Here is a 25,961-nt window from a genome sequence, read left to right as displayed (position 1 = left end):
CTCCTAATGAAAGACAATGCTAGACCTCATGTGGCTGGAGTGTGTCAGCAGTTCCTGCAAGAGGAAGGCATTGATGCTATGGACTGGCCCGCCCGTTCCCCAGACCTGAATCCAATTGAGCACATCTGGGACATCATGTCTCGCTCCATCCACCAACGCCACGTTGCACCACAGACTGTCCAGGAGTTGGCGGATGCTTTAGTCCAGGTCTGGGAGGAGATCCCTCAGGAGACCATCCGTCACCTCATCAGGAGCATGCCCAGGCGTTGTAGGGAGGTCATACAGGCACATGGAGGCCACACACACTACTGAGCCTCATTTTGACTTGTTTTAAGGACATTACATCAAAGTTGGATCAGCCTGTAGTGTGGTTTTCCACTTTAATTTTCAGTGTGACTCCAAATCCAGACCTCCATGGGTTGATAAATTTGATTTCCATTGATAATTTTTGTGTGATTTTGTTGTCAGCACATTCAACTATGTAAAGAAAAAAGTATTTAATAAGAATATTTCATTCATTCAGATCTAGGATGTGTTATTTTAGTGTTTATTTTTTTGAGCAGTGTATTCATATATATATGAAAAATAATTACTCATGACCTACAGCAATACTTTAAGTGGATCACAAAAAATATGAAATGCATAGGATGCTTAATAAGTGACAACAAACAACCAAATTTATAACAATGACTTTATCCCATTACTCAACAACACGAAAGCAGATCTAATTAAATGGAATAACCTCCCGATAAATCTTACAGGTAGAACAAATCTCTTTTAGAATGGCATGGCTCACAAAGTTTTTATATTTATTACCCCATGAAGACATTCTTTTAAAAAGTATACTCATCCATAACAAACTTCAAATGGGCAAATAAAACTCAAATAATAAATAGGAAAGTTTTGCAAGTGCCTAAATCTGAGGGTGGTTTTAACCTTGCAGATTTAGAATTGTATCAATTCGCCGCCCAAGGCTTTTACTTGTGATTTATTGTTAAATGCACTAAAGAGTAACAATGGGTATGTATTGATGATGCGCATGCTCATCCCCAGAATCTTTTCGCGTGTAGATTTTCAAAGAGTGGAGCTAAGATAATTAACAACTTCATAGTTAACAACATGGAAGAAAATGAAACAGATTCTACAAGAACCAATATCACTCCCTAAAAACACACCCCTATAGAACAGTCCTTGGATAGCTTTTATGAATTCACCGATAAATTGGCCCACATGGAAAACTAAAGGTATAGAAACTGTAAATTACATGGTAATAGGAAATACAATTTCCATGACAGGTTTAAAAATACATTTTGGACTGTCCAATGTAGACATTTTCAAGTATATGCAACTTAAAGCTGCAATATGCAACTTTTTGGGCAGCTTGACCAAATTCACATAGAAATGTGAGTTATTGATCTGTCATTGTAATTGAAAGCAACTCTAAAAAGCAGTAGATCTGTTCTATGTGCGCTATTTCTATGCGCCCCATTCTTAAGTTTCTTTTTTGAGTCTTTTACTTTCGGTTTTGAACACCAGCTATATTTCACAGCGCTTTAGATGGTACAATGATTCTCTACACTATACTTGCTGGTTTTGTCACAAACTGAAAGGGGAACTATTAGAATTTTAGCAACAAGGAAATGGTGGAGCGATTTCTGCATATTACACCTTTAAATGTTGTAAATCATGATTTTGGCCTGATAGCTTTTGGACATCAGAGCAATGTTGAGGGAATCCTATTTGACTCCGATAAAGATACTCCTATCATACGTAAGATTAACAAAACCTTTCAGAGAGCCTATCCAACTGACAATCTCTTAGAAAAAAATATAAACTATTAGAATCAAGACTTAAAAAGAACTGATATAGGCACAAGATGGAGGGAGTGTTGGAACATAACTAATGTAATTACAGTTAACGAAAATGTACTCTTAATCCAGTATAAACTAATGTATAGAATGTATTATACAAATTCTACAGCACAACGGCAGAGTCGTGTCTTAAGTGTAAAACTAACAATGACTCAATAATTCATGCCTTCTGGGAATGTTATAAAGTCCAAAAGTTATGGGCGGAGTTAGAAAGTTGGCTGTCAGAAGTTTTACAATGCAAGTTTACTTTTAATCCCTCTAACTGCATATTTTAAGACATGGCATATGAGGGTGCAGTGAGATATCCAATGGGGTAGACCATACTTTTCTCGTCAAGGATTTTGAAAATAATTCTACTTCAAAAAACTGGAAATCAAATTATCTTTCATCACTACAACAGTGGATTAATCAAATGTAGTTGTATTTAAATATTGAAAGCTGTGGGCTACGGAGGAAAATAGAACAATGCAATTTATGGGCATATGACATAGAGTGCTACAGCTACAGGAAAGTTCCAGGGGAAGGATGAGATGGAGTGTGGTTGTGAGATACGTGATGTGTATGCTTGCGGAGGGAACATGTGGGTTTGAGCAGGTGTGATGTCATTGATTTTTGTTGAAATTTGTATCCGTCTGTTCATTGTCTTTTTGTTTATGTATGGTTGTTATTGTTTGAGAAAAAATAGAAGTAAAATTGAACAAAAAATCATCTTCCAGGTCACCTCTAGTAATTTATGTTACTGGGTCAGCTGAGTGGCAATTTGTCGGCTTTAGGCTCTGCTGAATAGCTTTAGTGTATGACACTGCAGATATCTGATGATATATGAGCGATAAAGTATGGTGCAGTAAGGGGATTAAAATGGAACTTGTGAGTGTGACAGTGTTCACTAACACAGAGGTGGATACAGTCACTGCAATCAAATTACAGTACAATCAATAAAAGCTAATAGCGGTGTCTGTTTATTCAGTGCTATCTGGGACAAACGGTAGAACATGTTTAAATAGACTAGTGATGGTTACATACAGCTTTGCAGTTGGTGCTGCACCCTAAACCTCGTCACCTATCCCTGAGAAGGAGTTTTCTGCTGTGAAAAGCAGTTAGTCCTTGCTGTATTCTGCCCCTGGGAAACAAAGTACAGCCAATGTGGTTAGAGGGGAATAACTGGTTATAACTGGTCATAAAGTTTGTTCTCTCTCCAGTTGGAGTTTAGCTGTAAATGTATGTATGGAGCCTGCCCAGGGGCCGGGCTGTTGGCAGACCAGACAGAGATAGGCAGTGTTGTCCAGTGGGTCATATTCCCATGCTGTTTATCTCTCTGGACTGTACACGGCCAGACAGCTCAGCAGAAAAATGTCCTCGACTACTTAACCTTCCTGATCCTGTGCCGTAAAGCTTTGACCCCACCACTGTAGGGACTGTGGGAGTTGGTGGAGGCTTCAGATTCAGTTGAAATCTGTATTAATCATCCGCTAGAAACCACTGGGAAAGTTCTGGGTTTTGGTGAACTGTTTGTTTTGTAGGTAGTGCAGTGTTCAGTATAGCCTACCGAAATAAATCCATAAACAATTATAGTACTTCTTTTAGCATTTGCATGTTTAAAGAGGCATGCGTTTCTCACTCATCCACTTCTATTTTCAGGTGAACTGTCCTTGAAGAAGGCGACTGAGAGCAGCGTGATAGATTTCAACAGCACTGAGAAGTGCCCAGGCAGTAGTGGGACTAATGTCCAGAGCAGCATCAGTTTCCAGTGTGGGAAGACTATGGTAAGTCACCTAGTCGCACCTGTCATTACAAATGAAGAGTAGTCATGGAAATGGTACGTATTGAAGGCTGCTTATGAATTTCCTGTCAAATCACACTTGTGGGTTTAGGTTGAGAAGGATTTTACCGCAAAGCATGTCTGTTTGTCAGTCTGATGGTGAAATGAAACTATAAATATTGTGGTGTTCTCTTTATTGAAAATTTTTAAGATCTCTCTAGAAACAGAAGCGTGAATGAAACATGATATTAAATAGCATATAGTGATGTAATATCTTTAGAATTAGTACCTGGCCTGCCTGTTGATAAGCAGTGTTGTGTAACCATGTGATTGCGGTATTGACAGTGATCATGGCTGGAATGGTAGCTTTGCAACTGAACAAGCACAATTATCATGGTAGTCCAGTTCCTCTAGTAGTGACTTCCTTGTATGTCATCACATGTATTGTAGCAGAGAGGAGATGAAACTAACTGTCATGTCATATGTCAACTAAAACTTTGTTTTTGCTCTTCCCCCCCCAGGGAACACCAGAGTTTGTAACTGTGGCCCAGTGTGTTCATTACTTTGAATGGAGAACATATGCAGCCTGCAAAAAGAATAAATACAAGCCTGATAAAGAGGTATGTCTGAATAGTGAAGTGCAGCTGACACAACAGGATGTGTGTGTGTGTGTGTGTCACCTCTCAGTGGTCTGTATGCAGGCAGGCGCGCGTGGCAGTGTAGGGGGAGGTGAGTCTGTGACAGGCACATTCTCCAGTGGAAAATTCACTCGCTGTCTCTTGTGTATTTTTATTTATTATTTAACCTTTATTTAACTAGGCAAGTCAGTTAAGAACACATTCTTATTTACAATGACAGCCTAGGAGCAGTGGGTTAACTGCCTTGTTCAGGGGAAGAACGACAGATTTTTACCTTGTCAGTTCGGGGATTCGATCTAGCAACCTTTCGGTTACTGGCCCAATGCTCTAACCACTAGGCTACCTTTAGAGAGAAAAAAAAGAATAAAGAAATGTGTTTTCATTTAAATATCAACTCATTCCACTATTATATTGTACTTCAGTTACAGTATGTGCCAAAACACACTGAAACTCTTCCTGTCATGTTGTAATTCTACCTTTTTAACTCTGTGTCTAGGTCCCCTGCTATGTCTTTGACACGGATGGGAAAAAGCATGATCTGAACCCACTCATCAAACTCACAGATGGTTACCTGGTGGATGACTCCGATGATGAAGTTGACTTTTATATTAACATATGCAGAAGCCTAAGTATGTTTCTTTAATAGTATTAATTTTCTTATGATTAATTGAAGATGTTAGTGCCATTGGTTTTTCTTATTGCTTCGTATTGTGGCAAAAATGGCTCTGCTTCCTCCCCAGACCGTCCAGAGAGCCACTGCCCCGCGGGCTCTGCTGCCTGCCTGACCACCAGCAAGGGCTCCTTCAGCATGGGCCTACCCACTACCCAGCTAGAGCTGGCCTCCAGTGACAGGTATAGCCATGCTAATGCTAACCTGTCCATGCACAAAGACCATGCTAACCGCTAGCTAGCATCCTCGGTCTCTAGTCTACCTCAAGCTTGATAATTGCTGAGCGACCTTCATGCTGACCGGTTATCGACCGGCCCCAGAGCTGCATTGCCTTTCTGAATGGCTGATTTCTCTCTTTTTCTCACCGTGCCAGATTGGAGCTGCGATACGAGGAAGCCTCGGACAGCACGCCGGACTTCTGCAGCGGCCACACCCCTGCTGTCACCATCACCTTCATCTGCCCCTCACGCAGGCAGGAGGTAAAAGAGACCTGGGTGTCTGTCCCATGGGATTATCCATTGATCAAACCATACTATTCATCATACTACAGAATTAACACATGGAATAGTGGTAATTCATCAAATAGAAGTATGCTCCACATGTCAACCTACACATTAACCCTTTGTATTAAAGTACAATATCTCTTAAATTTTTATTGTGTGTGTGTGACCTTTGACATTGCCATTACAGGGTACTGACCCCAAGATGACAGCCAAGTCCAACTGCAGGTATGAGGTAGAGTGGGTGACGGAGTATGCTTGCCACAGAGACTACCTAGAGAGTCACAACTGCACCCTGACCAGCAAGCAGCACGACATCAACATAGACCTCACCCACCTCACTCTTGGCTGTGAGTCCGCCCAGCACCACACACAGGCTTTGAGAAACATTTGACAATGCAATGCTATGTGTAATCATGTGACCTTTCTAATTCTCACTGACTCTGGCTAATTCAGTTCACAGTTGAAGCCAGTTCCTCTAACAGTGAATGATAACGTGTTGAGATACACATAACTAATATCATTGTGTCACGTTCTGTGTGTGTAGCTACAGACGACCCCTATATGGCTGAGGCCAAGAGCAGCGATGGGAAGGACAACTATTTCTACTACCTGAATGTGTGCGGGGAAATCAAGGCAGGAGAGTGCGGTGGCGACCCGCACTATGTGTCCGCTTGCCAAGTCAAAGCAACGGGAGATCAAAGCAAAAAGATAGCTGGGAGATACCACAATCAAACACTAAGGTTGTTTAATAGGAATACATATTTTCTCTTCATCTCTCTCCATCTCAGCTTGTCTCTCCTTCTCTTTGTAATTTGGAACATTAATGTTTTGTTTCGCTCTATTCCAGGTACTCCGATGGCGACCTGACACTGATCTATCCAGATGGGAGCAGGTGCAGCTCTGGCTTTCAGCGCATGACCATCATCAACTTTGAGTGCAACAAAACAGCAGGTGAGCATAACCCATAGCATGTCTAAGGAGAAAACAAGGCCCTTTTTTTAAATGAACAATACTTTCTTCTTATCCATCACAAGTCTTATCCATCACATTCTCATTATTACTCTTCCTCATTTCCTCATTTGTGTGATTCACAGGAAACGACGGCAGAGGCTCGCCTGTGTTCGCTGGTGAAACAGACTGCACCTATTACTTTGACTGGCAGACGGCTTCCGCCTGTGTCAAGGAGGAGGAGGATCTACTCTGCAGGGTCAGCCAGTATAAACACTATGACCTGTCCCCCTTAACACGCTACCCTGGTAAGATGGAGTCCTGGATCATCTCTATTCACAGAGAGCTGTTGCATGGGCTATAGCAGACATAGTACTGAAACCTTGAGTTGAACATCATTATTTATGAATGTAAATGCCCAGGACCTGACTTCCAATTTTACACTTGAAGTGAAAGTGATCCGAGCCCTAACACATTTAAATATGGAGGTTAAACCACGTAACATTCTGTTCTTGGTGTTATCTGTCTTTCAGAGTCTGAGTCGGCCCAGAACTGGGAGGCTGTGGACGCCAACGCCCCCAAGTCAGCCAAAATGCGTTTCTACGTCAACGTGTGTCACAAAGTCCTCCAGCAGGGGGCCACCAGTACATGCCCTGAGGACGCTGCCATCTGCGCCGTGGGTAAGTCTGGAGAAGATCTGGGTCTGTTTTCATAAAGCATCTCAGAGTTGGAGTGCTGATCTAGGATATGTTTAGCCATTTCAATGATGAAAGAACAGGGGTACCTGATCAGTTCTCCTACTCTGAGACGCTAATCTATACACAGCAATCTATCAAATATCAGAAACAAAATTATTTGTTGTCCTTAACATGTATTCCATCCTCTCTTTTAGGAAAAGACAAAGTTATCAGCTTGGGCAAATTCCTCACCTCCCCGACAAAAAGAAATGACAGCAACGACATACGCCTGGTCTACACAGAGGGAGATGAATGCAGGAAGAACATGAAAATGAAGAGCATCGTGATTCTGAAATGCAAGCCAGGTGAGTGTTAGATAGACTTGTAAGTTAGCTGCAGAGTTGAAGGTGAACAAGGAAGTGCCTGAAAGTGGAGCTAGCTAGCGTTCAGTCTACTTGTTCAACTTTCTTTGTGTGTCCCCTCTCCCCCCTGTCCTCCTATCCAGGTGATCTAGAGAGTGCCCCCATCATGCGAAGCGTGTCCAGTGATGGCTGTGTGTATGAGTTTGAGTGGTACACGGCTGCAGCCTGTGTCATGTCCAGGACAGTGGGGGACAACTGCAAGGTGGAAGACCCCCAAGCTGGTAGGTCACACGGACCCACTGGACCCAGATGCCTACCAGCGATGGAGATATGATACACTATTGGCTGTTTAATGCAATAATACTACTGATTCTCTTTTGTCTTCGCTCTACAGGATTCTCATTTGACCTGTCCCCCTTGTCTAAACCTGGAGGAGGCTTTTACAATATGTCCAATGGAGATTATGACTACTTCATTAACGTCTGTGGCTCTGTCACTGCAGCCAAATGCCCTCTGAAAGCCGGGGCCTGTCAGGTGGACCAGAGGCATGTTTTATCATACTAAATAAATCCTTATGAATATAGAGGAGGTGGACATGCCCACTAACAGTAGTAGGAAAAGCTTGTATCTGGGCTTTGTAAATGTGCTTTAGAGTTCCGACTAATGTTTGAGGTGGACTGAATGTTTTAGCTTCTGTTCTTCTGTTTGGTGTGTCTGTCTGCTACAGTGGCTCTAACTCATGGAGCCTGGGGGCGTTTAACTCTCAGCTGTCCTACTATGACGGGATGATCAAGCTGTCCTACAGCAACGGCTCTCGGTACAACAACGTGCAGCACACACTGCGCTCCACCATGATCTCATTCCTCTGTGACCGAGAGGCCGGCGCCGGCAAGCCTGAGTTTCAGGTACTGATTGGGTCCTGTCATGTGCTGCTGACAGAGCTCATCCAATCGCTAATAAGTAGCTCCTCGTATGGTTCACCTATGCTGTGATTCAACTGTAAAATCATTTACCATGAATATTCCACTTTCATAACCATATTGATCCTCACAGGCCGAGGACAATTACACCTATAACTTCAGGTGGTATACGTCCTACGCCTGTCCAGAGCGGCCACATGAGTGTGTGGTGACAGACCCCAACACACTGGACCAGTATGACCTGTCCAGGTGAGACCCCTGCACAAGGATATGTTATGACTAGAGCCGGGAATTTTCCCGAACCACAAAGCTTGATCTGGAAAAACTCCAGGTATAGACAGTAACCACGTTTACATGCACACTAATTGCACACGAATATCCCGTTATTATTCGGGTTACTCAAGTATTCTGTTTTTGAGTTGACGCATCTAATCATCATCATCCCATTTACAGTAACCCGAAAAAGCTTGTATCCTGGTTATGAGAAACCTGGATAAGATGCCTGGGATATGCTATCTTAAACGGGATACTGTGGCATGTAAACATCTTATCCTGTTGACTGTTGTTTTTCGCGGTCTGCGTAGGCTCAGTTTTGCATAGTATGGGTGTTGTGTGATGTTTTAATCTGATTGTCAAACAAATAACTTAAAGTAGGCTACCTGCGCAGTTACTGTATATCCACCATAATAATCGATTTTTCTGATACTCCGTACTGGACCGTATAGCCTACTGGCTACTTTCCCCCTTAATTTAAGAACGTTTCTGCTTATAATTTCCGACATTTGGTAGGCCATATTATATTTTCCTACTTTTGGTAAGCCATTTGTTTGTCAACTATACTGCCCTACCAAGCAAAAAGGCAGTAACTGCTCATTTGGTCGAAAATGAGTTAGGCATTTTTGCTACATTTAAATACATGCTTAATCACGTGGACAAGTATCCTGCCTCGTATTGTGTTTTGGAGAAAATGCGGGTCATGTTAACAGTAACTGCATAAAGTTACTGTGAAACCAAGGTAAATAAAAGCAGTTTTTCTCAGTTCCACGCTACTGCCTTTTTGCTTGGTAGGGCAGTATAGTTAGTTAGATATATGCAGCTTCTCTTCTGTCATAACTTGTTCCCCCAGAAGACAAAATAAAGGTGTGCTCACCAGAATAACGTCTTACATTGAAAAAATGAATATATTAGTGATCTAGTTAACACCGGTCTGTTTCGTTTAGGGACCGCTGAGGAAACGCAACAACTCCAAAACAGATTGTTTTGTTGTGCAAAAGATTGTTCCTGTGCAAAATGTCCAAATGTCATCATTTTGACCGGTTTTAAGGAAATGAAAAGCTGAGAAAACAAAACACTTTTCTGATAACCTGAAATCTTATCTTGGCTGCATATTTTATGTGTTTTGAAATACTGTCTGCTTGCATAAGTGTCAAAGATAACACGTTATATGTGCATTCACATTTTCTCCACTCCTGTTCCCTGAAATATTTCAGTTACTGTTCCATTTAATCCATATGAACTTAAATGAGGAACATTCTGTTTATTCATGAATACAGGGATACTCGTGAGTGGGATATCAAAGGTGCATGTAAACCGCTTATCCCGAATAAGACCTTAAGCGGGATATGAGTTACTATTCGGAATACTGTGTGCATGTAAACGTGGTCAATGACTACGGCTTAGAATTTGTACTGGTCAGGTCATGAAAAGCTCCCAGTCCTAGTTAAGTCCGATGAAGGCAGACATTAAGCAATATTTGAGGAATAATTAGTGTAACCCTCCTCTCTGTCCTCTCCCAGTCTTTCCCGGTCTAGTGGAGGGAGGAACTGGCAGGCCATGGACCTGTCTGACCCTAACAACCTGAGGAAGTACTACATCAACGTGTGTCGTCCTCTGAACCCCGTGCAGGGCTGTGACCGCCAAGCCTCTGTCTGCCAGATGAAATACCAGCCTCAGCAGGTTAGTGTCAGAGCTGTGGGATATCCTGTAGGATGAGTTTTACACACTAGGATGTGTGCTAAACATTGTTTGGGTCATGGAACGTCAGTTTCACAATTTCTGACATTAGCGCATTAATAAACAGTATTAAAAAGTTTAGAGACTATTCCTAAAAAATTATTACAATTTTAGTTGTTGATATAAATTGAAGGTATGGTTGGTAGTATCCCTCTTCTGGTTCTGGTAGCCATCCACTGTGGGTCTGTCTTAGTACTGGACTGTAGCTCGATGTGACTGGACTTTCTCTGTGTTGTTGTCATCAGGGCATTCTGTCTGAAACAGTTTCTGTCACTAATATGGGCCTGGCTAAGAGAGGTCCAGCAATCGAGGAGAAGGACCGCCTGCTGCTGGAGTACACAGACGGCTCCGAGTGCATCTCAGACGGCCTGAAACTCACCTACACCACACGTATCCACCTGGTCTGCTCCAGAGGATTTGTGGTAAGTGGAATGGCATATTTTATAGGGCCCTGTGTCAAAAAGAAATCAGATTTTGTTTAATCTTTATGTTTAATCTTTATGTCTGCCTAGGATTGTAACACTGAGATGTGCCTGTCTTTTTCTGTATTTGCAGTCGTCCGGCCCTCGTTTCCTCAATTATGGGAACTGTACTGCCAACTTCATGTGGGAGACCGGGGCAGCTTGTGCCATCAGTACTGCTGATGACCAGAACATGGTGAGCTGTTACATTCCACATCAACTGGAAGCATTATAGTGTTTGTCATGATGTCTAACCTAACATAGCAGGTGTAAAAGAAACGCCTGAGTGGGGTTTCTTTCTTACTAGTAACTGTCGGGGGAGGTTCTCTTCAATGTTCAACCAATCCAGTAAATGTGGAAGTTAAGATGGAGTTTCGCTTTGTTAAGTCCAAAAGCGGAAGTCGCGTCACAGGCTCTCTTTCTCTTTCACCTGAAATGGGCGCATGATGTCTGTAAAGACCTGTTAGATTGGCTGAGGTCTCATCAATCATTTTTCTTGATGGTTCTATTGTATGGCAGACCTGCTCTGTGAGGGATCCCAACACTGGCTTTGAGTTCAATCTGCTTCCTCTGGCCTCCGAGACTGGCTACAAGGCTGAAGGCAATGGGAAAACCTTTGTGGTAAGTCACAGTCAAGCACTCTGTGTTGTGGCCTCAGGTCATAGCAGAAATTGTGAATAATGTGCATTTTCCATTCCATTTCCCCGGGCTAGCCCTGGCACCTACTTCCTGAGGTGAATTTCCTGTCTCCTACCGGAGACAAGACCTACATGCCTATATGCCTGACCTATATGACACTGCCCCCCCCCCCCCAGGTGAATATCTGTGGCGAGGTGGCAGAGTGTGGGAAGGACCAGGGGAAGCCTGTAGCTGGCTGTGAGCTGGACAGTGGCCTGGTTGTTGGTCCTGTGGGAGTGGAGAGATCTCTACAGTACTCTACTGACGGCCTGCTCACACTCACATACAAAGGAGACATGAACAAGCCTACAGGTACATTCAATGGATCCAACCATCACTCACTAAGGGCTAACCCTGGGGCTCAATTAGCATTGCTGGAATATGGAAGTCTGAACGAAATGCATGTTGTGACACTAAAGTCAGGTTATGAATGTTTTAGTCTGAGCACTAACTTGTTTCCTCCCTCCCCCCCCCCCAGGCACCAGGGACACCTTCACCATTAGTTTTGTTTGTGACCAGGACGCCCACCTCGGCACTCTGAAACTGGTCCGAGAGGAGCTCAGCTCGTCCACACTCGTCACACACGATGTCTTATTTGAGTTTTACACAGCCCTGGCATGCATCCCTGCCCCTGTGGACTGTCGTGTCACTGGTAGGAACAAAACTGTTAAGGCAGCAGTTCCCAAACTAGGGGTCGCGAACCCATGTGGGGTCGCCTGATATGAAAATGGATTTGCGGGAGAATTTTCAAAATCCCCCACAAAAAACATATTTTGTTAAAAATGTATCGTCTTTGTATCTCACAATCATTGTAATGTGGTTAACCTTCAAAATCTAATATTTGTTTTTTGTATTGAAATCCAAAATATACAATTCCACCATAGAGAGCCCTTAAATGGTGGGAAAAGACCACACTTAACCGTTGCACTTGAATCAGAATGATTCAAGTGCAAAGTCAAGTGGGGCCTCTCAAGCTGTCATGTGACCGAATGCTGCAGACAATGGCTTCACGGGTCACTACAGAGGACTTTTGGTTCCTGACTCAAAGGGAATTATATCCTGCCTCCTCCCACAGAGTGTTAAAACCCATGGTACCCTTCGCCAGCTCATATCTGTGTGAAGCTGAATTCAGATCTCTGGTCTGCATTAAAACCAAATATCAATCCAGTTTGGATGTGACAGCAGAGATGAGGTGCGCACTGTTGACCATACCCCCTGACTTTGAGAAGCTCTGACGCGACATGCATCAAGCACACCCATCTCATTAGTGGTGGTGAGATAATGGTGCTTTCAAGACATCTAGGTCAAATCATGACATCAGTGATCTTCAGGTCGGAACTTTAGAAAAAAGCACGAGTTCCCGAGTTGGAATTCCGAGTTAGATGACCGTTCAAAACGATATTTCCCAGTCGGAGCTTGTTTTTTCCGAGTTGTCTTGAATGCTCGGAAGTCTGAGATTTCCTAGTTCCCAGTTGTTTTGAACGTGGCATTAGAGACATGTTAGACTAATTTGCAATTGACTGTCATAGCCCCACATTAAATGTACTGTATGTGATAGTGAGGTGAGAAGACAATCAGAAATACTGTTATAATTTTTTGCAATTGACTGCCATAGACCCCAAAAAAATTGTGAACATTGGCTGTTAGTGACATATTTCTTTCACATGGTTGGGATAGCGAGAATTGAGAACCCCTGTATTAATCTCTTCAAAACGGTATAGATGTCTTCAGTATGGCTCTAACGTGGCATATAACTTTATTCACTTTATCAAACTCTGGTCATAGAAATGGGTCTTCATATTAATTGAAAGATATTGTTCAGCTTCTCATCCTGGATTCACAGAGTGATTGTTGTTCTACTCTTTCAGATTCCCACGGTAACGTGTATGACCTGAGTCACCTGAGCAGGGACAGTGAAGACAGTCCCTGGGTGGCCATCGACACGTCTGAGCAGGCCAAGAAACGCCGCTTCTTCATCAACGTGTGTAGACCTCTGCCTCCAGTCCAGGGATGCCCCGGTGAGTCGCATGCAATTAGCCTATGTGAAGGCCAGGTCATCGCTTGGCCTTTATGAGGATAAAAAGGGTTCTGTTCCATCAGTCAATCAGTATTAATTGATGTTCAGCTTTTGCGTTTGACTACATGCATGTGTACAGTATAGAAGAGTGTTTTAAGTGTTTCAGTCAGACTGTATACAAACATATGAGTGTTGTCTTTTTATACGTTTGTACCACAAAGGAGTCGATTAGTTTGTCTCTCCGTGTGTGAGGTACTGTCAGTGTTAATGCCGTCCTTCGCTAACTGTCCTCGTCCATCTGCAGATGGTCTCCTGGGTGCATGTGGCACCATGGATGGTAAAGGTGTAAACCTGGGCTACGTCCAGTCCAGCCCCCAGGTGGCCTCTGACGGCTCCATCAGCATCGTCTATCTCAACGGGGACCGCTGTGACAAAGGCCACCACTCCACACGTATCATCTTCCAGTGTGACGACAACCCTGTGAGTGACCTACACTTGCTCTCTATGGGAATGCTCTCACATCTTATGGCCGTAGAGTGGCAAGAATTTGTATGAAATGTTACTTATTGATGTTACTGATCCCATTTACCATATGTTCTCTCCTAATCCCTACGGTACCAGTCAAAAGTTTGGACACACCTACTCATTCTAGGGTTTTTCTTTATTTTTACTATTTTCTACATTGTAGAATAATAGTGAAGACATCAAAACTATGAAATTAACACATGGAATCATGTAGTAACCAAATAAGTGTGAAAAAACAAATCAAAATATATTTGCCTTGATGACAGCCATCCTTTGCCTTGATGACAGCTTTGCACACTCTTGGCATTCTCTCAACCAGCTTCACCTGGAATGCTTTTCCAACAGTCTTGAAGGAGTTCCCACTTATGCTGAGCACTTGTTGGCTGCTTTTCCATCACTCTGCGGTCCAACTCATCCCAAACCATCTCATTTGAGTTGAGGTCCGGTGAATGTGGAGACCAGGTTATCTGATGCAGCACTCCATCACTCTCCTTGGTCAAATAGCCCTTACACAGCCTGGAGGTGTGTTGGGTCATTGTCCTGGTGAAAAACAAATGATAGTCCTACTAAGCGCAAAGCAGATGGGACGGCGTATCACTGCAGAATGCTATTGTAGCCATGCTGGTTAAGTGCCTTGAATTCTAAATAAATCACTGACAGTGTCACCAGCAAAGCACCCCCACACCATCACACCACTTCCTCCATGCTTCACGGTGGGGAACCACACATGCAGAGATCATCCATTCACCTACAGTACTCTGCGTCTCACAAAGACACAAAGGTTGGAACCAAAAATCTCAAATTTGGACGCATCAGACCAAAAGACAGATTTCTACCGGTCTAATGTCCACTGCTCGTGTTTCTTGGCCCAAGTAAGTCTTTTATTCTCATTGGTGTTCTTTAGTAGTGGTTTCTTTGCAGCAATTTGACCACAAAGGCCTGATTTCATGCAGACTCCTCTGAACAGTTGATGTTGAGATGTGTCTGTTACTTGAACTCTGTGAAGCATTTATTTGGGCTGCAATTTCTGAAGCTGGTAACTCTAATTAACTTATTCTCTGCAGCAGAGGACTCTGGGTCTTCCATTCCTGTGGAGGTCCTCATGAGAGCCAGTTTCATCATAGCGCTTGATGGTTTTTGCGACTGCACTTGAAGAAACTTTCAAAGTTCTTGAAATGTTACGGATTGACTGACCATGTCTTAAAGTAATGATGGACTGTCGTTTCCCTTTGGTCTTTTACCAAATAGGGCTATCTTCTGTATACCACCCCTACCTTGTCACAACACAACTGATTGGCTCAAACGCATTAAGAAGGAAAGCAATTCCACAAAAAAACACTTTTTTTTTGGTTACTACATGATTCCATGTGTTATTTCAGTGTTGATGTCTTTACTATTATTCCACAATGTAGAAAATAGTAAGAATAAAGAAAAACCCTTGAATGAGTAGGTGTGTCCAAACTTTTGTCTGGTACTGTATATTTTTCATGTTTGGTTCATTTACCAACAGGGCTCTCCTGTATTTGACCGTCAAGACGGCTGTGAGTATGTGTTCATCTGGAGAACCTCCGAGGCGTGTTCTCTCACCAGTGCTCAGGGTAGGTTTTGGAGGAGGAGGCTGCCATGTTTAGTGTCGTGGCTCTGGCTAAGACTGATACTTTTCTCCACCAGTGTCACCATCGTGCTTAAGGTAACTCTCCTCTCCCTGACTCCTGCAGGTGAAAACTGTAAAGTCAAGGACCCCAGAAGTGGCTACATGTTTGACATGAGTTCCCTGTCAGGGAAGGACTACATGGTGAAGAGTGGCCAGTACCAGTACCACTTCTCTGTCTGCGGGGGGCTTAAGAGAGGGATCTGCACACACAAAGACACAGGAAATGACCAGGTGTCAGCCTGTCAGGTGAAAGACAGCACCCACAGAATCGCTGGTATGTAAATCTGTCAAAATATCTTGAGTTGGTTCAGCTTCTTTATAAAGCTTTGATGTTCTTTTGGTAGTAATTGATAAAACCTCTGAGAAACAGCTGGTTGATTATTCATCACAGGGATGGCCTCACAGAATCTGAGCTATGTTGGAGATCAGATCGTCCTCAACTACACTGGTGGGGAGACATGCCACAAGATCTACCAGAGATCCACAGAGATCTACTTCTCCTGTCATCCTAAAATGAACCCTGTGAGTCGAAGTGAAGCTAAAGAGCAAACGTGTAATATGACATCTATGCTCATCCCAAAGTGTTTGTGAATGTGGGAGTTACTGGGTTGTTGTGGTGTTTCTGCATGTAGGGGGTGCCAGAGTTCATCAAGGAGACTGCGGAGTGCACCTACCTGTTTACCTGGCGTACTGCTCTCGCCTGTATCCCAGTCAAGACTACCAGCTGCTCCTACCAGTATGGATAGTTCTATTCTGGGAGCTCTCTTCCCAACACAACCTTCTCTTCCTCCCAGACAATGACTAGTTTCCTCTTTGCCAGTTATTTCCGACTGACTGTTCGGTATTTTTCCCCACACAGAGATTCTAATGGAAACTCGTACGACCTCTCCTCTCTGGCCCTGGACTCCAGAAACTGGGTGGTGGAGCCCAGCACTGGGCAGCAGGAGCGTTACTACATCAACGTCTGCAAGTCTCTGGTGCAACAGGGGGGTAAGTGCCTATCCTCAACACCAGCATCCTTTATATGAAGGACACTGGTGGTTCCTGTGTAGTTTTAATTTCCCCATTTGTGTGAACAAACATCAACCTTCTCGTAAAGTCTTCAGTCACAGTTTGAATGTGGTGCAATTATGCTCGCCTTCTGAACCATAGGATACATATTTCTCTCCTCATGTTGTAGGCTCCTGGAAGTGTCCGTCCAACGCAGCGTCCTGTCTGAAGAGCGGGGAGCACTATGTGAGTCTGGGAGAGGCCGAGTCGGCGCCACAGTGGGACCAGAACATCCTGGTACTCAAGTACACCAACGGAGAGATGTGTCCTGGTGGACAGAGGAATAAGAGTACCATTGTACGCTTCAAATGTGACCGGGACAAAGTGGTAAGGGATCATAGACATCAGACACACACACACACGTAACACAGGCTGAGTAGACTGAACATGTTTCTCCTGTCCCAGGACTCAAGGCCTACACTGATAACGGCCATAGAGGAGTGTGTCTACACCTTTGTGTGGTTCACTGCAGCCGCCTGCCCCCTCAACAGCAGCCAGCATGGAGACTGCAGAGTCACCAATCCAGTCACCGGTGAGTCCCACTCCAACACTGAAAAGTGAAAGGGGTCTGCCTACACTAGGCCATGTTACCATTCTGAAAAGGTATTTGCATTAAGTATGATTAACATGGGAAAATACCACCGTTCTCGTAGGATCTCAGTGCAGTCAGGCACGCCACTGCAAAGAGTTAGTGAGCAACTCCTCCATGTGCTATTGTTTTGTTTTGATACCTGTCTGTACTGTGCTGCCCTCCTGAACCCAGGCCACCTCTTTGACCTGAACGAACTAAGCCAGGAGGGAGGCTACACTTTGTACGACAACCTGCACCCTAGGAAGATGTTCCGGCTCAACGTGTGTGGGGAAGTAGCCAACGCAGGCTGTGAACCAGACACAGGTACAACAATGTTATATCTCACAAGCTCTGGTTTGGCTATGAAATCTCTGCCCCTTACTGGTAAAAGCTTGATTCCCACAGCAATCATTTAACAGTCCTGCCAATGTCAGCTGGCCAGCAATGATGAGGTCACTGAGCCATGGACCAGACACGGGTCACAAGACAGCTGTTTAAAGATTAAACCCACTTTTCAAGAAGATGGTGGTTTATGCAGCTGGGTTATGTAATGGTCTTTGGCTCTGTAGTCCCTATTGTCTTGAAATGTATCAATGAAGATGGTCACTTATGGTCGTTTTGATGTGTGTGCAGGTGTGTGTATCAAGGAGACCAAGAGTGCTCTGAGTGGCGGGCGGGCCAACAGGAAGCTGTCATACCTGGACCAGGTGGTGGAACTGACCTATGAGGGCGGGGCTGTGTGTGCCGCCAACCCCGCCCTCACACACAAGAGCATCATCAGCTTTGTGTGCAAGGCCCACGGTGAGGCCAGCACGGGGCCGGTACTGGTGGACTCGGACAAGAACACGTGCACACACTTCTTCTCCTGGCACACGCCCTTGGTGTGTGAACACCAGGTAATGACCGGTGGCGCTTCCCAATTCCAAAACAACCCATAGCCTCCTACCCCTTAAACTTAGTAGATCTGAAAGAATTGGATAGATGTAACCGTTATGGCAATTTGCCTTTTGATACGGTAGCTGGAATTTCTTCAATCGTGCTTACCTGTCATGCTATACAGATCAGGCAACCAGTGAGTCCTTGTAGACTCATTTCAAACAAGTCAGTATGCTGCTTGATAAAGTAGCAGTGTGGTAGACATCAGATAGAGGCCCCATCTACTGTAACTGATTACTGAGGCTAACTAACTGTCTGTGTTGACTAACTAAACTAAGTAGTTAAGGTGCTATTTACGTAAATGACTATACTGTTAGTTACCACTATGAGGTGGAAGAGAAAAGGCTACGTGAATACGTCATGTTTAGTCTGCTGAATGGTAGACCTTTAGAGATTACTTGTATGTTGAGTTTAACCTGACATATAGAGGTGTACAAATCTTAACAGCTGTCAATTTTGCATTAGAATTGGTTTACTGTGATAGGTGTATTATATATGTACATTTTTGTAATAGCGACTTTAATATGTAAACATCAACTTTGCTGCCTGAGGTATGCCTTTTGTCTTTGCTAGACCCCTCGTCTGTCTCACTTTCGTAATGTGTTCCCTAGGTCAAGTGTTCAGTCCTGAACGGCTCTACCCTAATCGACCTAACCCCTCTGATCCACGTGACGGGCAACTACACAGCCACCAACGAGGACCTGGTGGACAAGGACCAGTCCCCTGACTTCTACATCAACATCTGCCAGCCCCTAAACCCCATCCCTGGGGTCACATGTCCCCCAGGGGCCGCTGTCTGCATGGACCCTGAACAAGGGCCCCCCATAGTGAGTCGACAAACACAGAAACGCATGCACACACACACACACACACACACACACACACACACAGACAGACACAGACAGCAGAAATGAACACTCATCAATAGTATTCCCTCTGTGTTTACAAACCAACATGTTCAATTATACATTTCCCTGTGTCTCTCTCTTGCTAACAGGACATTGGTCGAATCACCTCCGGCCCGGAGTTCAACAGCGTGACCAATGAGGTGTCAATCACCTTCAACAGCACCACGGCCTGCCCCTCTGACCCCACCCAGAACTACACCTCCACCATCATTTTCACCTGCCAGAGGGGCCTGGAGCTGGTCAGTACCACGTCAGTGGCACAGATGACATGTCTGTATATTAGAGACCTCTCATTGTCTTGTTTTCTCACTGATGGCTCTTGTGTTGAAAGAGTTTTCCTCTAAAATTAGGTTTGGCGTCTTGGAAAGCTTGTGCATGTTTAGTCTTTGTGGTATTAAAGCCTCTCCTGTCCCCCCCAGGGCTCGCCCCAGATGATCAGGAAGCACAAGTGTATGTATGTGTTTGAGTGGGCCACTCCCGTGGTCTGTTCTGACGCCACGCAGACCAAAGGCTGCACCCTGACAGACTCACAGCTGCAGTTCACCTTTGACCTCTCACCCCTCTCTGGGGAGATTCAGGTGGGTTGACCTTTTATATATGCGACCTCTTACCCTCAACATGTCTACATGTTCTGTTATACTTAGCTATACGTGTCATCTATGCATTAACACATGTATTCATTGGAAAGTAGTCCTTCTTTTTCATGATGCCTTTTCATCCATTGTCTTTCTCTTCCAGGTGCCTGTCGGCTCAAAGACCTATAAGATCAATGTGTGTGGGGAGGTGGCAGACCCCAGCTGTAAGCACAGTGCAGTGTGTGTGCAGTCGCCGGGCGGATCAGCGTTCTCCTATGGCATCAGCCAGGCCATGACTATGGACTACAAACACGAGGAGCAGGCTGTCATCATGCAGTACGGAGGAGGAGACGTCTGCCCTCCAGGTTAGACAGGCTATCCTCAGTCCCACACCCTGGTGTCTATGGGCAAGTCAAATGACAACCTTCATGCCACATATATTGCACAATGTTTGACCAGTGTCCAGTGTAGCAGTGGCTTATAGGGAATAGGGTGTCACATAAGAGTGCAGCCTGTGATGCTTTGATGAAGTGTTTATCAGCCTGTTGTTGTGCTGTATCTCAAAGTGAAGCTCGTTTGTGCCTTATGGTTTCCATTTCTCCATTTCAGTGACTGAGAATGAGGTTTGCGTCTTTCCCTTCAACTTCCTGAAGAAGTCGTATACGGTGTGTACAACCGAGGGCATGACGGACGGGAGACGATGGTGTGCCACCACCAGTGACTTTGACAAGGACAAGAAATGGGGATTCTGCGTTCACGGTAATGACTGTGTTGAAATGTGTGTAAAAGGAAACTATTTTGAGTGTATGTCTCCTAGGGGCTCTGGGCTTAGCTGTGCTCAACTCTGCTGTGTGTGTCGTGTCTCAGTGACAGGGAAGAGGCAGTCGTCCATCCTGTTCACATGTGACCAGTCAGCCGGCCATGGCACCCCACAGCTGCTGAGTGAGACAGAGGGCTGCGCTGCCACCTTCCAGTGGAAAACCACGGCTGTGTGCCCACCGAAGAAGATGGAGTGTAAGCTGGTGAACCAGCACCAGACCTTCAACCTGCGCACTCTCTCCTCTCTCACCGAGCCGTGGAAGTTCAGCCACAACAAAACAGCGTATGTTTAGCTTTTCCCTACTGCTTCTCTTTCTCTCTCCTTCTCTCCCTTTCTCCCTTCTTTCTTCCTCTCCCTCTGTACCACTTGACGAGGATTGAACATGCACAGTAGTGGTTAGGCGCTAGAAAACATTTTGCTATCTCCAGGTACTACATCAACCTGTGCCAGGGGATCCATGGGGGCCTGCCAGACTGCCCCGAGGGCGCCACGGTGTGCCGGAAGACCAGCGATGGGAAGACCCAGACCCTGGGCCTCGTCTACACCCAGAAGATGGCAGTCTCTGGTGGGTTTTACAGACTTACTTACTTCAAGATGTCATGTTTTGTGTAATGAACTGAAACTTCGTACGTTCTTCTTAGGTTTGTGTGTTTTGTTAAGGATCCCAGTAATATTAGTCCTGGTAGACTTATCCACTTTAAGGAACCCAGTAATATTAGTCCTGGTAGACTTATCCACTTTAAGGAACCCAGTAATATTAGTCCTGGTAGACTTATCCACTTTAAGGAACCCAGTAATATTAGTCCTGGTAGACTTATCCCCTTTAAGGAACCCAGTAATATTAGTCCTGGTAGACTTATCCCCTTTAAGGAACCCAGTAATATTAGTCCTGGTAGACGTATCCCCTTTAACCAACCCTCCTTTTCCCAGATAAGAAGATCCTAGTGAGCTACGCTATGGGAGACACTGTGTGTGGGAACGGCCTCCAGGCCAAGACAGTGGTCCAGCTGACATGTGGTCCTAATATAGGCCAGCCCAAGCTGCTGAGGTGAGTGAGCTGTGAGTAGTTAGCCTGGGAGAGCTTCCTCTCTTGTAGCCCTGTCCCAGATCTCTTTGTGACTTATATAACCAACTTGTATTGTTGTTGGCTATTCAGCACAAACAGATCTGGGACCAGGTTACCTCTCCGACAGGGGAAAGCCAACTGGCCTCCAGCCAGCAAAAATATGTGGCCCTGTGGGTAAAATAAACCTCTATCCAACTGAATAACACTTGGAAAAGTTACTGAATGTTCAAGTTGAAGAGGCAGATCTAACTCCTTCCGAGTTGAAAATTGACCACTTAAACATCAGTTTCAAGTCTGGAACGTCATATTTATTTTTCTAGTTAAACTTTTCCATCTCTCACGGTTTCATTTGTCACTCTTTGACGGATGCTTGTTAACTCTCACTGTACCACACACACACACACTCTGTGTCTCTGTCTGTTTGTGCGTAGCGTGGATGATGCCTCGTGTGAATTCGTGCTGGGCTGGGAGACGCGTGCGGCATGCGCTGTTCAACAACATGAGGTGGTGATGGTCAATGGAACCATCAAAGTCCCCGATACAGGGGCCAACTTCAGCCTGGGGGCCCTCTACCACAGGTGACACCTCATCACCAACACAGTTCAATCAACCCACTTTGTCACAACAATCCAGGTCATTTATCACATTCACCCTTCAGATCCACTAATGAGGATATTGACATGCAGTAACCATCATACAGCCAGAGTTAAACCATTAACTCTGACCATCTTATGTTGAAACATGTTATGAGTCAAGTTCATGTGCTGGGCCAAAAAACAGTTTTTCTTCAGGTCATTGAGGTTATATATTGCTAAACAAGCTTCTTTGCGTTCTATCGGTATCATATAACAACCTCACTTGCTAAATTAATGCAAACTCAAGTCGGGAGTGCCTGTGACTGGATTCACATTAGGATTTCCTAAACCCAGACAGAGCAAGATCACAGGTCAAAGCCTCTTATATCAGATGGTCAAATGATGCTCCGAACTATCACAACAACAGTGGGCCTCCTCGGACGCAGTTGAACCTCTCTACAGTTGCACCAGGGAACAGAAAACAAACATTTAGCAATGTACTAGAGGGAAGATGAAATAAGCCTTTTTATAAATGTACTCAGACCAGGTTTTTTGTCTCCCTGTCCACTCTGTAGGCTCTTCCAGGCCTCTGGGGACATCCGCGCCAACGGGGACAAGTACATCTATGACATCCAGCTGTCAGGCATCACCAACAGCTCCTTCTCCAAGTGTCTGGGGGCCAACATTTGCCAGGTGAAGATCAATGGAGACCACAGGAGGAAGATCGGCTTCTCCAGCAAGGCCAAGTACTACATCAAAGGTAAAAGACATACGTGCCAGACACAGGTTTACTCCAAAGTGGTCTGGACTTTTGGGTAATACAGTGTGAGTGGGTTTGGGGAATAGTTTTGAATGTCCTCACTGTCTCACCTTGCGCTTATTAAAGATTTAAACGGATTTCAACATCACTCACATGATACAGTACTTGGCAATCAAGTAATGATACTTACATTGATGTCAATGACTCAACGAGCTCACGCCATTAAGCTGCTTGTGATTGACGGATGGACTCTCTCTCTACTCAGATGGTAATCTGGACGTGCTAGTCCCATCTGAGTCTGTGTGTGGGCGGGACAAGTCCACGACGGTGTCGTCGGCCATCTTGTTCCACTGTAACCCCTCAGCAGGAGAGGGCATCCCAGAGTTCCTGTTGGAGACGGATGGATGCCAGTACCTCTTTACCTGGCACACCGCCACTGTTTGTGGTCTAGTGTGAGTTAACAACTCTTTACACACGGACATCAGGGTAGTGTTCAGTTGTCTCGATACGGAGGAAAGTGCTTTGAAACAGAGGAAGTACTACCTAAAGTTGTCCTATAAAAATGCTACGATTTTCATCTTCCACTTTAAAGCGCTTTCTTCCATTCATTTAATTGGACTTTGAATTTGAATGAAAGGTGCTGTATAAAGTAAAGAGGTGTGACGTTTTGTCTGGTGTGCCATACAGAACCTCTGTGTCCAAGAAGACTAACGACGATGGAGGGCAGGACAGTACGGGCTTGTCTGGAAGGAGACGGGCAGTCCTGAGCATGCTATTGGTTGTGCTGGCCATCTGTCTGCTGGTTCTGCTACTGCACAAACGAGAGCGGAGGTAAGAGATACCTACCATTATTTTCCTCCCCACAGCTTTGTACTGTTATTACAGAATCTATATGTTTGAAAACAAAATATAGAAAAAGCTACACTAATCTTTTCCTAAATCTCCAATGTTCTGTTTCCAGGGAGCTGGTGATGCAGAAAATCACTGGATGTTGTAGGAGAGGAAATCCTGTCTCTTATAAATACTCAAAGGTATGCATGTTAATAAATACTATAGTACACCAATCAAACCAACATAGCTATGTGCTTCCATAGATGTAGAATCCTGATGTATGGTCTATGGGAGCTACACTAGGGTGTCGGGGGGAAAAAAAGTTGTTTTACCACCTGCTACACTGGAAGCTAGCATGAGCCACTTTATCCTATTGTTCTCAGGCGTTAGTTGCACTTCGAAATCTTGAAAATGGAACCGAAGCATAAGTTAGAGCAGTACGAGCCTCTTGATAAGCCGGCGCATGCTCTGCAAACGTATACACATCCGGGGTAGCTCCTATGTTAAATCACAGTATGCTATAGATTCTCTTTGAATTCAATGTTTATTATTTCACAGCCATTGATTCTATGTCAATGTACAGTCGTGGCCAAAAGTTTTGAGTGACACAAATATTAATTTCCACGAAATGTGCTGCTTCAGTGTCTTTAGATATTTTTTGTCAGATGTTACTGTGGAATACTGAAGTATAATTACAAGCATTTCATAAGTGTCAAAGGCTTTTATTGACAATTACATGACGTTGATGCAAAGAGTCAATATTTGCAGTGTTGACCCTTCTTTTTCAAGACCTCTGCAATCCGTCCTGGCATGCTGTCTGGGCCACATCCTGACTGATGGCAGCCCATTCTTGCATAATCCATGCTTGGAGTTTGTCAGAATTTGTGGGGTTTTGTTTGTCCATCCGGCTCTTGAGGAGTGACCACAAGTTCTCAATGGGATTAAGGTCTGGGGAGTTTCCTGGCCATGGACCCAAAATATCGATGTTTTGTTCCCCGAGCCACTTAGTTATCACTTTTGCTTTATGGCGAGGTGCTCCATCATGCTGGAAAAGGCATTGTTCGTCACCAAACTGTTCCTGGATGGTTGGGAGAAGTTGCTCTCGGAGGATGTGTTGGTACCATTCTTTATTCATGGCTGTGTTCTTAGGCAAAATTGTGAGTGAGCCCACTCCCTTGGCTGAGAAGCAACCCCACACATGAATGGTCTCAGGATGCTTTACTGTTGGCATGACACAGGACTGATGGTAGCGCTCACCTTGTCTTCTCTGGACAAGCTTTTTTCCGGATGCCCCAAACAATCAGAAAGGGGAATAATCAGAGAAAATGACTTTACCCCAGTCCTCAGCAGTCCAATCCCTGTACCTTTTGCAGAATATCAGTCTTTTCCTGATGTTTTTCCTGGTGATAACTGGCTTCTTTGCTGCCCTTCTTGACACCAGGCCATCCTCCAAAAGTCTTCGCCTCACTGTGCGTGGAGATGCACTAACACCTGCCTGCTGCCATTCCTGAGCAAGCTCTGTACTGGTGGTGCCCCGATCCCGCAGCTGAATCAACTTTAGGAGGCGGTCCTGGGGCTTGCTGGACTTTCTTGGGTGCCCTGAAGCCTTCTTCACAACATTTGAACCACTCTCCTTGAAGTTCTTGATGATCAAATCAAATCAAATGTATTTATATAGCCCTTCATACATCAGCTGATATCTCAAAGTGCTGTACAGAAACCCAGCCTAAAACCCCAAACAGCTAGAAATGCAGACCATTCCATAAAAATTGAGCTCTATAGGAGAAAGCCCTGCCTCCAGCTGTTTGCTTAGAAATTCTAGGGACAATTAGGAGGCCTGCGTCTTGTGACCATAGCGTACGTGTAGGTATGTACGGTAGGACCAAATCAGAGAAATTGGTAGGAGCAAGCCCATGTAATGCTTTGTTGGTCAGCAGTAAAACCTTGAAATTAGCCCTTGCCTTAACATGAAGCCAGTGTAGGGAGGCTAGCACTGGAGTAATATGATCACATTTTTTGGTTCTAGTCGGTGCTAAATACGGCTGCTAGAATCCTAACTGAAGTTTATTTAGTGCTTTATCCGGGTAGCTGGTAAGTAGAGCATTGCAGTAGTCTAACCTAGAAGTGACAAAAGCATGGATACATTTTTCTGCATTATTTTTGGAGTGAAAAT

At 44.5% G+C, this 25,961-nt stretch overlaps 1 protein-coding gene across 1 annotated transcript in view; it reads left to right on the top strand.

Moving 5' to 3' along the window:
* LOC120019294 (cation-independent mannose-6-phosphate receptor-like) overlaps positions 1 to 25,961 on the top strand; it is a 34,915-nt gene that overhangs the window by 5,051 nt on the left and 3,903 nt on the right. The window contains exons 3-47 of the mRNA XM_038962598.1: positions 3,510 to 3,634; positions 4,152 to 4,250; positions 4,801 to 4,897; positions 5,009 to 5,120; positions 5,312 to 5,417; positions 5,629 to 5,788; positions 5,986 to 6,181; positions 6,289 to 6,392; positions 6,536 to 6,697; positions 6,923 to 7,069; positions 7,282 to 7,431; positions 7,572 to 7,709; positions 7,823 to 7,973; positions 8,156 to 8,333; positions 8,482 to 8,597; positions 10,145 to 10,304; positions 10,607 to 10,783; positions 10,917 to 11,018; positions 11,342 to 11,443; positions 11,638 to 11,812; positions 11,979 to 12,152; positions 13,369 to 13,518; positions 13,822 to 13,997; positions 15,553 to 15,640; positions 15,761 to 15,970; positions 16,088 to 16,218; positions 16,329 to 16,432; positions 16,556 to 16,686; positions 16,877 to 17,073; positions 17,152 to 17,278; positions 17,510 to 17,641; positions 17,951 to 18,213; positions 18,865 to 19,080; positions 19,251 to 19,400; positions 19,581 to 19,739; positions 19,900 to 20,101; positions 20,346 to 20,495; positions 20,604 to 20,838; positions 20,985 to 21,121; positions 21,487 to 21,604; positions 22,054 to 22,200; positions 22,773 to 22,957; positions 23,223 to 23,409; positions 23,645 to 23,788; positions 23,919 to 23,988. Of these exons, the coding sequence (XP_038818526.1) occupies positions 3,510 to 3,634; positions 4,152 to 4,250; positions 4,801 to 4,897; positions 5,009 to 5,120; positions 5,312 to 5,417; positions 5,629 to 5,788; positions 5,986 to 6,181; positions 6,289 to 6,392; positions 6,536 to 6,697; positions 6,923 to 7,069; positions 7,282 to 7,431; positions 7,572 to 7,709; positions 7,823 to 7,973; positions 8,156 to 8,333; positions 8,482 to 8,597; positions 10,145 to 10,304; positions 10,607 to 10,783; positions 10,917 to 11,018; positions 11,342 to 11,443; positions 11,638 to 11,812; positions 11,979 to 12,152; positions 13,369 to 13,518; positions 13,822 to 13,997; positions 15,553 to 15,640; positions 15,761 to 15,970; positions 16,088 to 16,218; positions 16,329 to 16,432; positions 16,556 to 16,686; positions 16,877 to 17,073; positions 17,152 to 17,278; positions 17,510 to 17,641; positions 17,951 to 18,213; positions 18,865 to 19,080; positions 19,251 to 19,400; positions 19,581 to 19,739; positions 19,900 to 20,101; positions 20,346 to 20,495; positions 20,604 to 20,838; positions 20,985 to 21,121; positions 21,487 to 21,604; positions 22,054 to 22,200; positions 22,773 to 22,957; positions 23,223 to 23,409; positions 23,645 to 23,788; positions 23,919 to 23,988 (6,740 nt within the window). The remainder of the gene's footprint in view (positions 1 to 3,509; positions 3,635 to 4,151; positions 4,251 to 4,800; positions 4,898 to 5,008; positions 5,121 to 5,311; positions 5,418 to 5,628; positions 5,789 to 5,985; positions 6,182 to 6,288; positions 6,393 to 6,535; positions 6,698 to 6,922; positions 7,070 to 7,281; positions 7,432 to 7,571; positions 7,710 to 7,822; positions 7,974 to 8,155; positions 8,334 to 8,481; positions 8,598 to 10,144; positions 10,305 to 10,606; positions 10,784 to 10,916; positions 11,019 to 11,341; positions 11,444 to 11,637; positions 11,813 to 11,978; positions 12,153 to 13,368; positions 13,519 to 13,821; positions 13,998 to 15,552; positions 15,641 to 15,760; positions 15,971 to 16,087; positions 16,219 to 16,328; positions 16,433 to 16,555; positions 16,687 to 16,876; positions 17,074 to 17,151; positions 17,279 to 17,509; positions 17,642 to 17,950; positions 18,214 to 18,864; positions 19,081 to 19,250; positions 19,401 to 19,580; positions 19,740 to 19,899; positions 20,102 to 20,345; positions 20,496 to 20,603; positions 20,839 to 20,984; positions 21,122 to 21,486; positions 21,605 to 22,053; positions 22,201 to 22,772; positions 22,958 to 23,222; positions 23,410 to 23,644; positions 23,789 to 23,918; positions 23,989 to 25,961) is intronic.

The sequence above is a fragment of the Salvelinus namaycush genome, chromosome 24 (genome assembly GCF_016432855.1).
Source record: "Salvelinus namaycush isolate Seneca chromosome 24, SaNama_1.0, whole genome shotgun sequence".
NCBI lineage: Eukaryota > Metazoa > Chordata > Actinopteri > Salmoniformes > Salmonidae > Salvelinus > Salvelinus namaycush.
Note: the sequence above shows the minus strand (reverse complement) of the source record. Positions and strands in the feature narration are given on the sequence as shown.